This window comes from Phyllobates terribilis, unplaced genomic scaffold, assembly GCF_046119375.1.
Source record: "Phyllobates terribilis strain yellow unplaced genomic scaffold, ASM4611937v1 Scaffold_1__5_contigs__length_1240528914, whole genome shotgun sequence".
Classification (NCBI taxonomy): domain Eukaryota; kingdom Metazoa; phylum Chordata; class Amphibia; order Anura; family Dendrobatidae; genus Phyllobates; species Phyllobates terribilis.
The window spans coordinates 899,181,340-899,194,370 of NW_027362761.1; the positions used below are offsets into that span (position 1 = coordinate 899,181,340).

Genomic DNA, 13,031 nt, shown 5'->3' on the forward strand with positions numbered 1-13,031 from the left:
TATTCATGTGGTCTATGGAGGCAAAAATTATTAAGGTATGCAATGTTTTCATCTGGCAGGTTTGTTGCAGCCATTTCAGCATCTTTCTCATTTATTTGAACAGGGCTTGGAAAAATTAATCAGCCGAAACATCCCTATTCATATTATGGGACTGGCTGCTAGTGGCATTGATGTCTGCACAAATGTGCCCAGCGTGATCACATGCAATAGGAAGAGACATAGTTTTTGGTTTATTTTATTACTGTTCAAATTTCACACCAAACGACCTGTTGAATGAATCTCCAGGTTGTTGTAATCATATGGATATCTAATATGTGTAGGTTTTTTGTTAAATGTATGTAATGTACTTTATAAAGAAAAAAACAGGGTTTTTTTGCAGCGGGAACTTACCATTTTTCTTTTTTGCAGAAGCTTTAAAATTATTATTATTTTTTTTTTTTTACAATCTTTGCATAAAGAGATGATCTTTTGGGGGATATGTTTTTTCCCCCACTGCAACTGGGGCATCTGTAAAAGCCACAGTTACAAGGGAAAACAGTCCACTGGAGTGACCCAAGTCAATGGCAGAGCTGATATAAGTCTAATACCGAGCAGCTCTGTTATGCCAGGCAGAAACCCGGCAATCATTGAGCACTATGTAGCCAGCGAAATAGAGGACAGAAGTGGTAATTTACCGCTTCTTTTTCTCAAAGTCCCCAGATGTGTGACAGCCATGCATCCGACCTCCTCCTGCTCAATTTACAATAGTGCAGGGTTAAAGCCCAAAACCAATCACCAGAAATATAAAGTGCTTGATCATTATGGGGTTAAACTAGCGGATGATAAAAGCTTACACTATGCAGTCTCCAGAAAGAGTTGGGTCAGTAAAGAAACTTGTGCCTAGTATCCAACAGAAAAAGATGTGAGGAGACAGTCAGCTGGCATGCAATCCAGACCCAAAAATATTGCTCTTACCTCCAAGCTTTCGTGAAGATTTACTAGTAAGCCTTCAGGTGTAGGCAAGAATATTTCTGAAAGAAAACATGACAATCATTTTAGCTAGAAAAACTCCAAAATTATAGAGCAGACAAAAAAGACACACAGAAAGTGAATGTAATTACGGTAACTAAGGCCGGCCTGTACGCAAGCTCTCTTGCAGTGTACTTGCTTGGTGCAAAATTTGCATCCATTTTCAATTTTATAATGCTCCCACCACTTTTTTCCCCCAAAACTGATAATTGTCCTAATGGGTGGTAGCAGAGCTAGCTGCAGCCTGAATAATTAACTTGGAGTCAATTCATGATGACTGCAGTATGAAACACCACTTTTGGTAAATTCCCACAATGTGTTTCTATGCAAAGATATGAAAAAAATAAAAAATAAACTAAATTACATAGGGTGCTATAACATAATATTTTTTAAACAATACAATTTTTGGGAAAACGAAGAAGTGAATTTAAAAGGAATTGGAGAAATAGAAATAAAGGAAAAAGTTATAAATCTCCTTGTATCCGTTTCTGGCCTTGGCTTAAAAAAACTGCACTAAAAACTGCAATGGTGCCTTTGGAAAAACAGAGTAGTAATTATAATTCCGCTACTAAGTAAACTTTTCCCAACAGACTGTAAATGACATGTGAATAATAAAAAAAAAACAAGTAGAGCTTTGTAAAGTCAGCGCTCACAGATGGAGAAAATGATAGTGAACTAAATTTTTTGCAAAAAGGAAACCGGTGTCTGACAATGAAGACCTGAAAAGAACATCCCACGTTACCGACTCTCTGATGACTGGCATACACTGCAGCCGTAATGGTACCCTAGCATATAAAATCATCCCATACTATAACCAGAAAGCTATAAAAGAGCCCATGATCTGGTTTCATTTTCTATTCTGTAACAATCAATGAGGGTTATGGGGAAGATAAAGAGTGTTTCTGATCATACCAGGTGCTGACGACAGACAGCTTGTGAAGGGGGCAGTGTTGGAGGTCCCTGCATAGCGGGTCACCCGAGGGAACTGCTGTGCAAAAGACACTGCGGCAGCAGCATCAATAATGCTGTGTCATCATTGTAAGGATGGGAGTCACTGCTGTCAGATCTCATGATCAATAAGTGATTGGAAAACCCCTTTAAGATTGACAAAAACAATAAAGTTGTGGCTTGGATGACTTCATGATAACAAGTAATAACCAAGTGCCAGAACAAGATGTAACAGCTCTGTTCTGAGTTATTACTCAACAAAGCAGGTTTGTTGAGAAGGTTGCCAATGTATGAAGCTCCACTAAATCTTGGCACAGAGCCTTTAATTATTTTCCCTTTAAATACATTTATTGTGCCTTCTGCTCACCTCATGCTTTGGAAAACTTACCTTCTACATCAGATACAATTAACATTTGTGGCTGAGAAAGACCTTCCTGTAGATTGTAGAAATGCACGGTGCTGTCAAATGTTATGAAGCCGATCTTTGTTCTTGAATCTCCCCGTAACCTTACAAAAAGTAAGGCGAATTAATGACAAACCATTATTAAGAATTATACTCCTGATGCCCACGTCTCCATTAATAAGGATTATTATAGAGAAAGCTCTGGTTCCCAAACTGAAGTCTACAGCGGGGTCTCAGGGATTACCTGTGGTTTATCTTTCTAATTTCAGATAGGGTATCCCAACACTACAACATCATGAAAGCATTCTACACCCTATCAGATATTATGCACATTAGCAGGTAAGGTGGTCCTCAGTCCTACAGCCATTTAACTATTAAAGGGGTTGTCCACTACTCAGACAATCCCATCTTAGCATGTTTGCCCCAGTAAAACAACCCCCTCTATACTCAACTCTGGTGCCAGCGCCGTTCGAGAGGTGTCGACACTGGCTCTCTCGGGGCTCACGTGACATTGTTATGTCACACAATCCCTGCGCCCAATCAACGAAATCTTCTCTCCCGGCCTTTGGACGAATCAGACACCAAGTGGAAGTCAGAGCTGCGGCTGTCCAATCACTCCTCTTGATGCCCAGTAAGTCTGAAGCGGGGGAAAGTGACGCCATCGCTGATTGAGTGTAGGGCTCACGTGACAATCTCAGGCGAGCACAGGGAGAGCGGGTGCAGACACCACTGGAACGGCACCGGTGTTATTATTTTACTGGGGGCAAACATGCTGATTGATAAAGGGTTGTCCGCTACTAATAAAAGTGAAATACACCAACTGGTATACCTACTTGTCTAGATTATCCAAAAGTGACTGAGAGAAACATTGGAGATACCCAGACTCCACAGCGTTGTACGATACATCCAGAACAAACAGATAAACAGCTGGAGGTGGAGGGCGAAGCTATGGCAAATATTAAAAAAGAAACATTTCATTCAAAGACAAGATGTACTTACATTCCTATAAAGTTAGAACAGTTTTCTGATTCGGATTCCCCTATAGCCATCTCCCGAGTACTATTTCAAGCTAGAAAACTTTTAGCACTACACTGGATAGAAACCCCCCCCCCCCAACGATAGAAGAATTGAAATCCAAACTAAATAATGTCTTATGTATGGAAAGGGGAACATATAAATGAAAAGAAACGCCCTCAAAACTTTTATAAAGCTATGGGAGCAGTCGTTAACTACTCCGGGGATTGCATCAGAAAGCCTTCTCAGAAACACTATGATAGACTGTCTGTACATCTCCTTGTCATGAACCTGTAAAATCTCCTAACTCATCTCAAGTCCATAACTTACACACCCAAAGTGTTACATCTTGGAAAACAAAAGGCTCATAAATAATTACATGTAAATGCTGTAATTCTCTGTATGTTAATGCAATACACAAGCAGTCAGATGGTATTCATTTATATTTGTATTCATATATGTAATTTGTAGTAAGCGAATGATAATATAATAATACCTACGATGAACGCTATATGAACCGGTTTGTATTTGGTGGACTTATGTTTTTTTATTTGTGTCTTTCTTTCATTTAGTTTTGATTGGCCCCAAAAACAAATTAAAATGTGAAAGTATCTTGATATCTTTCCCAATAAAAAATGATCAGATTGAAAAACCGTTTTCTGAGGTTTTCCACAACTGGGGCAAGAAGAGTAAGAAAGCATAAAATAATAAAGATAGGAAGACAAATTACACACATGATAAATTTGCCAATGATCCAGCACTGCCACTCTCCTCCAATCTGTCGCCCCTGTGTGTGACCACTGCAGCCAATCACTGGCCAACAAGTCATCACTATGGCGGTCACATATTGTTAAGATGGAACTATAAGTAGACATCAGCAAGGGGCCTGGGAAGTGTCCGAAAGGGAGCGGCAGTGATCAGTAAGCTAGGTATCACTTCTTTCATCATTTTACTCCATTTTCAACCTTAAAATTTCCTAAAGATTTATATGGACAAAGCTTACTAATGAATAGGAGCATTCCTGGTGGCTCTACTCTGGTGTACACAGAGTAATCCTGAGATAGACCACTAAGCTGTCCATATGCATGTATGCAGACTATGGTCAGGGTTGGTAGATAAGACAATGGTCAATGTAAGGCTATGTTCACACATGTTGGGTTTTTCAGCATCACAAATCTGCAGCAAAACCTAATAACTGGCAGGAAATCAGCTGCGTCAAAAACGCAGGGTTTCAGTCCTTCTGTCTCTATTTATTGCATGCACATAAAGTTCTGTGAAAAAAAGAACCCCATTCTGTTTGCATAAAAATCTGCAGCAAAAAACACTGAAAAACCCAACATGTGTGAAAATAGCTTAAGAGCGATGGCAGGAGTTTACAAAAGGCTTGACTACAATTAAAGAGTGAAAATAGAATATAAGAATTTCAAGTTATATACTCTGTATATAAGAATTGCAAGTTCTGTATTCTGCAGGTACAAGTGTGACCTGCAGAGTATTTAGCCTTCCACAAACAATGCAATTGGATTACTTTGAATACATATTATGCACCACAATTAAAAATTGAATCATAATCCATCCTTTTAGAATAATCTAAAATCCTACCATGTAATCAGATGAAGCAATGAATTCCACTGAAGAATTCAGAACCTCCGGTCGTTTATGCGGCTCTCCATAGGATCGAGTGACTGGATTGTACATGAACTCTTCTGGTACTTTAAATAAAATTATCACAAGTCACATATTTAAAAATGGCAAAAAGAATAAGAAAAGTGGATGAAAGAAAAAAACAACTAATTCAGATAAAGCAAGTCAGGGTATATAAAAAGTTAAAGAGTCTTATACAATAAACAAATAGTAGAAAATAACAGTCGTCTTCACATGTGGTCTAAAAGGTACAGCTCAAAAAGTGTCCAGGGTCACTACAGATAGTCCTGGGTCACTACATTACATGAAGTACCGCACTGTACTGAACTGCAGAGCAGTGCTACTACACAGCCAGATCAGGGCATATACTACAGTAATCTACCTGCTCTTAAAGAGAACAGGTCGTGTCTAAAAATGCTATTTACCTGCAGATGTAATGTTAATCTGCAGGTAAATAGCTTTAAATCTAGTTTAATCAGCTTATTGGAGCAGCTATAGAGAGAAAATTAAGTTGTATTTTCTGCAGCCGCTAACTTTCAGCCATCAGGGCGGTACAGGGAGTGATTACAGTCGCGCTCAACACAGTGAGCAAGTTGTAATCAATCACTTTGATAGAACACACACGCTGCAGAGAAAAATGGTCAAAGAGGCAGGGACTGATTACAGCTCATAGCATAGTGGGCGGTGACCATAACCACTCTCTGCACCGCCCTGATGACTGGAAGCTAGTAGCTGCAGTGAGGATATAACTTCATTTTCTCCCTGTAGCCCCTGTTCCATTAAGCCTGTCGGACATGATTTAAATGCTATTCACTTCCCCGTTACTCCTATAGTCAGGAGTTGGCAAGTACTCTTTAATGTGACCGCCTTCAGTGATGTGTTAATTTACATTAATTTTTACCACTGTCTTGCAAGCAGCGATCATCCAGTCAATGAAATGAGGAAAAACTGCTGCCGTCTGTCATGTTGTAAGTTTAACGGTTTGTCTGGGACTTTTATGTTAATAGCCCATCAGTGGGGATTCGACACCAAGCACCTCTGCCAGCTGTTCCTGATGCTGGCTGGATGTGCCGAGTTGCAGAGCAGCACAGCGCAGCTCTATCAACTGCATAGGTGCTGTGGCAGGGTACTGCACATCCACTCCTTATTAATTTGAATAAGGGATGGATCTGCTGTACCTCCGAAACTCAGCACATCTGGCCAGCACCGGGAACAGCTGGCAGAGGGGGGCAAGGTGTCGCATTCCCACTGATCAGATATTGATGACCTTTCCTAAAGATAGGCCATCAACATACTGTATAAGTCCTGGACAACCCCTTTAGAGAGAATTGCTCAGCAGGTTTTTGCTATATCTGAGGATAGCAAGAGTTAGGGATTAAAACACTGAATTCAGCGATGTGTCACTTATCAGGCTTTGTACAGTATACTTACAATGAAGGTTTCATCACCAGGATATTAACACTGCTGGACTGGGTCTCATATGACTGCTAAACCGACTCTGCCCCCTACTGTCATAAGAACCTCACTGTCTATGGAATTTGTACACAGAGAGCCTGGTGTGGGCAGAGTTAGCTTTTTCAGCTCTGCTGCATTGTACATCTAAGTAGTCTGATTGTGTCAGAACCGCTGCACTCAGTAAACTAAGAGATACATCGTTGGAATCAGGGTCTCTTTTCTTACATCATGTTATACTCAGATGAGGTAGCAAACATCTGCTGACAGATTCCCTTTAAACATGGCTTCAAATTATGATAATCCTGGGTCACAAATGTTCCTGATAAGGCTGGATTCAATCCAATCTGACCATCACGATTCAAAGGGTATCAAGTCTAGAAAATGGGATATTTAACTGCAGACAAGATTTGTCATTCAGATTCTGGCACAGGACAGTACTTATATTATTTATTTGGGACTCTGTAAATGGGAAGCATATTATATTTAGTATGAAATCTAATGGATTATACACACCATCATTCACCCTGTAACAAAGATTACATTTCCACCTCCTCTGGTCAATAAAAGATACAAATGGATTGATGTATGTCCTGCAGCTTCTGCAACGTACAATGGTGCTTGGTGATAAAGTGGTGATACGCTGGATAACAAGCAAAAAAAAAAATCAGTTAAACACAAGGGTATAATCACACATATAAGGTAAAAACAAGCACAAAACCCCTGACCTTTCTAAAGAGCTGTAAATCCTTACCGGCTTGCTTTTGAAAGGATGAAGAAGTAATCCAAGAGGAAGCTTTGCTTTGTTCAAGAGAGCCTGAGTCTGTGGGACATTGGTGAGTGTGCACCTAAAAAACCTGCAGAAAGAGAGCACAACCAGGATGATAGATTTTGTTTTAAACCATAAAAAAAGTGTATATTGAAAAACATATCCAACAAGTTTAAACTGTAATTTGAATTAAAACCTAAATAGGATCTATAGTCACCCACAAGCCAATAATAAGGATCTATAGTGAGCATCTCCTAGTAGCCATGGAGGAACAGACCCAGTGTCATCGTCTGTCCGAATTCACTGTTTTAAACACAGCTGGATATTTTTACAACTCCACACAATTCCTTTAAACAATAAATTTGGTGCCACTTGGTAGGAATGTTAGACATATATTACTTCCGTATGTCACTCCAAGAGAGGCATCCACGTATAATATTTTATGCAAAAAATAAAAACAAATAAAAAAATGGTACACCTCTTTAATAATTTAGTAGTAATTGAACACATTTTATGCCATGTCCCATGTGTTTTAAAAAGCGTTGACTTTACACACAAACATTTGGAGCAGGTCAGTGTATTGTGCAAGTGACAATCTCCAAAATCAGCTGTCACCTCCTCTTAGGTTACACAATCTATTCAATTGATCTGTTTTAAGGGTAAAGTATTCTCATATCATACATTTATGGCATATCCACAAAATAAATGTATAGTAGATGTACGACTCTCCAATGGGTCCTGCATCCATCCCAAAACCGGACCCTGATGTGCACCGCTGTCAGAGAAGGGGTGGTAAAAAAAATCCCATTTACTTGTAGGAGATTTCTGATCATCACCTCTCTACTGATGGGAGCATGTGACGGGGCCCTCTGTTCTCTGGTAATATGCAGTACTAATTGGTGGGACTTGTATTTACTATACATTAATTGTGTATCCAGTGGATATGCCAAAAATGTACAGAATGGGAATCTCTCTTTAAAGGGAAACTGAAAGTCAACCAAATTTGTTTTCTACAACTGCTCTATTGGAGATATTTCTAAGGTTTCTACATGCACTGACTGATAATGCGGTCTAGTTATGCAAAATTTCAATTTTCTCTATCGCTTCATTGGGGGACATAGGAAACCATGGGTGTATGCTGCTGCCACTGGGAGGCTGAGACTAATGCACAAAAAAGTTAGCTCCTCCCCAGCAGTGTACACCCACCGACTGGCATTAAGTTAATTAGTTTAGCTTAGTGTCAGTAGGAGGTGGACACGGGTCTTTCACTAGACCCAGATCTACCTCAGTTTTCGTCGCTTTCCAGTAACGTCTCTCCTGTTTCTTTTTCAGAAGGCTCTTTTCCTTACCTCTGGAGGGATACAGTGTGTGATGGTCACACTGTACTCCCATGTAAAGACTACAAGTATGGCGTGAACTGCTACCCCATATCCTTATATGTCTATCGGGCAGGACCATAACGCCTAACACATGAAGAGTGTTCAGGTGATCCGAAGGACGGTCCTGCACCCCACCCCTGCCCGCTCGCCTACCAGAGTCTGTCGGTTTCAGACGCCCCACAATCTGGTGAGGTTCGGACATCGGATAGAATAACTGTGTGGTTTCATCTTCAGGGATGGAGAGGTAATTTTCTTCCACAGGTTCCCTGAAGCGGATCCAGGCCCTTTCCAGCGGCTCCCTTCGTAGAAAGCACACTACAGGGGATTTATTTAGAGAGTGAGCGCAGCTTGAATCTTGCAGGAGGACAGTGTGCTGGATACAGAGCTATATTATTGGGTGGTATGGGAGCCGTGTGTGCCTTACGGCACAAAAACTTCCCTGCCGGCGCCGTCCTGTCACCTCCGCGTTACTCTCGCTCCCTCGCCTGGCCTCCCTCCCTAATATAGGCCCATGAGCGGCCTAGCTGCGGTGCTCGACCCCGTCCCCTCACAGCTCCCGTCACGCCCCCATCTTATAGTGCGCCGCCCTGCCTCTCCCCGGCGGCCGGGTTTCTAAATTTAGCAACCGTCTCCGTTTGGGGCATGCTCCTGCAGCTGGCACACGCCCTGACTAGTGTTGAGCATTCCGATACTGAAATATCGGGTATCGGCCGATATTCGCGGTATCGGAATTCCGATACTTTTAGAATATTGGATACCGGAATCGGAAGTTCCCATAATGCAATGAGCCAGTTTCATTTTATTCAGCCAATGAGGATCCTAAGAAGTGTGGGCACATCCTGTTAGGCATGTAGGCATCTTAACTAATGGCATGGCTGTGATTGGCTGCTGAAATGATGTCATGATGCACTATAAAAGCCGCCGCCGCCATTTTGAGCTCACTCTGCTGTGAATTCAGTTAGGGATAGGACGCTGTTGTTCTGAGGAAAAGTTTTAGCTACCTATTTGCTCTATTCTGCTTTACCCAAGCTACTTTATAAATCGCTGTGCCTTGCAGTGCTAGTGCACAGTTCTCTGTGCTGTTCACCGCTTTCTGCGAGGTCTGTGTGTGTGAGTGCAGCTCACCCTGTAGTGTGTGCTTCAGCCACGTCTGGTTGTAGTGCACTCAGTGTGTGTCACTGCCTCATACATTGTCCTTTTTTGCTAATTGATCATTTTTCCTGATTTCTCCTATTAGTGTGGTGGTTCCATCCGTATTCAGCTACATTGGTTCCAAACACTATATAGGAGTAGATAGAGAAGCCTTTCTGCAGCCTTGTGCCCTGCAGCCCCAGCCAGATTAGTATTAGCCTATTTTTTGTAGCCTCATCTATTGCATTGTAGGTTACCTTCCTGCATTGTAATAGCTACAAAAAGTTTGTGATACTAATCGGTATTACATCTTTGGGCACATCCAGTGTCTTTTTGTGACAAAAAAAACCTAAATAAAGTTGACCAAACACTCCACTTTACAGTTGTGTAGGCCACATTAGCTCATATTAAAGTCTAGTCCACACTTTATAAAATTAGTGTTTCTTATACCTGTTAGCAGCTGTTCAGGAATAAGCACACTAAGCCATTAGTACTTTTCTGCCTTTCTTTATCAGTCTACCAAGATGAAGAAAGCAGGGAGTAAGGCATGTGGTCGTGGAGTTTCTGCAGGGAGAGGAAGTGAGGATTCTGTGCCTGCAGGGAGAGGACATGGGGATTCTGTGCCTGCTGCGGGCGCCAGTGACTCAGCATCCCCCAGTTTTACCAGGGAACAGTCCTTTATGCGCAGCTTTGTAGGAGCTAGCCGTACCCCACTGCTGCGGGAGGACCAAATTGAAGCCGTTGTCGGGTGGATGGCAGCTAACGCATCGACTTCAATTAGTTCCAGATCCTATGAGGTCCTGAGCACTGAAGAGCACCCATCTGTCTCTTCACCACCTGCCAAATTGCCCAGGCAGTCAGAGAGCACTGGAGAGGAGCGATCTCTACTTCTGTTCTCTGAATCTCTTGGCTTGGAAAGAGGGGGCCAGCCAAGCAGAATTCGAGAATTTGAAGAGGTAGTATGCAGTGATGCGCAACCGTTTTGTCTCTCTGAATCTGAAGAGGCGGGTGGGCCAGTGCCTATGGTCAGCAGCACACCTCAGTACGCATCTGGTGATGAGACTCAGGTGCCACTTTCTGGTGCGCACTGTGCTGTCGAGACTACCCAGGAGAAGCAGTTGTTTGAAGAGGGTGGTGTAGATGATGAGGTTCTTGACCCATCATGGCGTGAGGGACAGGAAGGTGGTGGGAGCAGCTCTGAGGAAGAGATTCCCCGAACGGCCCCAAAAGGAGGGAGAGGGAGGGGGCAGACTTGGTTGCCTGTAACCTCCACTTCGGCACCCATTAGGAGCATGGCTCTTCCAAAAACCAAAGCGGGCGCTCCCAAGACTTGCAGTGCCTGGTCCTTTTTTGACACAGTTGCAGATGACATTTGCTTTGTCAAATGCAAGCTGTGTAATCAGAAGGTGAAAAGAGGGAAAAGTGTCAGCAACCTCAATACCACAAATATGTGGAAACATGTGCGGACCAAGCACGTGGTGGAGCTACAAAGACACACTGAAGACCTAGGCCAACCTACAGCGCCACCTACCACCTCTTCAGCTCGTGTTGTAGCCTCTTCCTCCAGCTCACACACAGCTGGTTCGGCTTCCTCACAGGATCGCCATGGAAGAACCTCTGGCACTGTTGTACAGAGACACAGTGTCATTCCACCCACAGCACCACGTTCCCTGTCATCCTCTCACTCCCAGGCCAGTCTACAGCCATCGTTAGCACAGGCATGGGAGAAAAGGCGCCCATACTCGGCAAACCACCCCCGAGCACAGGCTCTGAATGCTGGCATTGCAAAACTACTGGCCCTTGAAATGCTATCATTCAGGCTGGTGGAGACTGACACCTTCCGTAACTTTATGGCATTGGCATTCCCACAATACAACGTGCCCAGCCGCTTTTATTTCAGCAGGCAAGCCGTCCCTGCCCTGCAACAGCATGTGGAGGGAAAAATTAAACATGCGCTACAAAACGCCGTCAGTAGCAAGCTCCACCTGACCACCGATGCGTGGACCAGTAAGCATGGACAGGGACAATACCTTTCCCTCACTGCCCATTGGGTAAATGTTGTGGAGCTGGGTACAGATCTTGAGAGTGGCGCTGTACGTGTTCTGCCAACTCCAAGGATTGCAGGAATCCAGTCTGTACACATTGACTCCTCCTCATACTCCAGTTCCTCTGAATCAGCGCTGCAGGAGCCGTCACGGTCTACCTCCACATCGACCCGTGAACGGGTTACCTGTTATGATGACCGATATGAGCACAGTCGTGGCAAGACATCAACAGGCCGTATTAAAATGAATTTCTTTGGGGAATCGAAGCCACACAGCGCAGGAGCTCTGGAATGCCATCAAGCAGCAGAGCGACGTGTGGTTTGTGCCAGCGAATCTCCAACCAGGCATGGTAGTGTGTGACAATGGCCGAAATCTGGTGGCAGCTCTTGGCCTAGGCAACCTCACTCACATCCCATGTCTGGCACATGTGCTCAACTTGGTGGTGCAGAGTTTTTTGAGGGACTATCCGGATCTTGATGCACTGCTGCACAAGGTCCGCATAGAGTGCGCTCATTTGCGGCGTTCCAGCAACGCAAGATCGCGCATTGCAGCTCTGCAGCGCCGATTACGTCTTCCGGAACATCGCATCATATGTGACCTACCCACCAGGTGGAATTCAACGTTACATATGTTGGAGAGGTTGTGTGAGCAGCAGGCAGCAGTAATGGAGTACCAGCTGCAGCAGGCGCAAACAAGTCGCAGTGCGCGCCATTCACACTTCACCACCACAGAGTGGGCCTCTATGAAGGATATTTGCCACGTTTTGCGTGCCTTCGATTATTCCACGCGGATGGCGAGTGCAGATAATGCACTAGTCAGCATGACTATCCCCCTTATCTGCCTGCTTGAAAAAACACTGCAAGCACTAAGGGAGGAGGTTTTGGAAGAGGTGGAGGATGAGGAGTCACAAATGCCATCTGCTTCTGTACAGTCTGCGCAACGTGGTTCCTCACAAAGGCCTAGGCAGGGGACACTTTGTGAGGAGGATGAGGAGGAGTCAATGGAGGAGGAAGACATCTGTCCAGAGGTGGGAGGTACACAATGCTCTAGTAGTCAGTATCTAGAGCGAGGGTGGGGTGATGCAGAGCAGGAAGAGATCACGCCTCAAGCAAGGGACAGCGTTTCTTGGCCAGTTGGCAGTCTGCAGCACATGGTTGATTTCATGCTGCAGTGCCTGAGAAACAACCGCCGCATCGCCCACATTCTCAACACGGCTGATTATTGGGTGTCCACCCTTC

General features: G+C 43.6%; 1 protein-coding gene across 3 annotated transcripts in view; it reads right to left on the reverse strand.

The window, feature by feature from the left end:
* SEC24B (SEC24 homolog B, COPII coat complex component) overlaps positions 1 to 13,031 on the reverse strand; it is a 110,151-nt gene that overhangs the window by 50,813 nt on the left and 46,307 nt on the right. For all 3 annotated transcript variants that reach the window (XM_073640925.1, XM_073640933.1, XM_073640915.1), the window contains 6 exons: positions 7,224 to 7,326; positions 6,986 to 7,112; positions 4,976 to 5,085; positions 3,193 to 3,305; positions 2,345 to 2,463; positions 955 to 1,010 (listed from right to left, as the gene is read on the reverse strand). In XM_073640925.1, the coding sequence (XP_073497026.1) occupies positions 955 to 1,010; positions 2,345 to 2,463; positions 3,193 to 3,305; positions 4,976 to 5,085; positions 6,986 to 7,112; positions 7,224 to 7,326 (628 nt within the window). The remainder of the gene's footprint in view (positions 1 to 954; positions 1,011 to 2,344; positions 2,464 to 3,192; positions 3,306 to 4,975; positions 5,086 to 6,985; positions 7,113 to 7,223; positions 7,327 to 13,031) is intronic.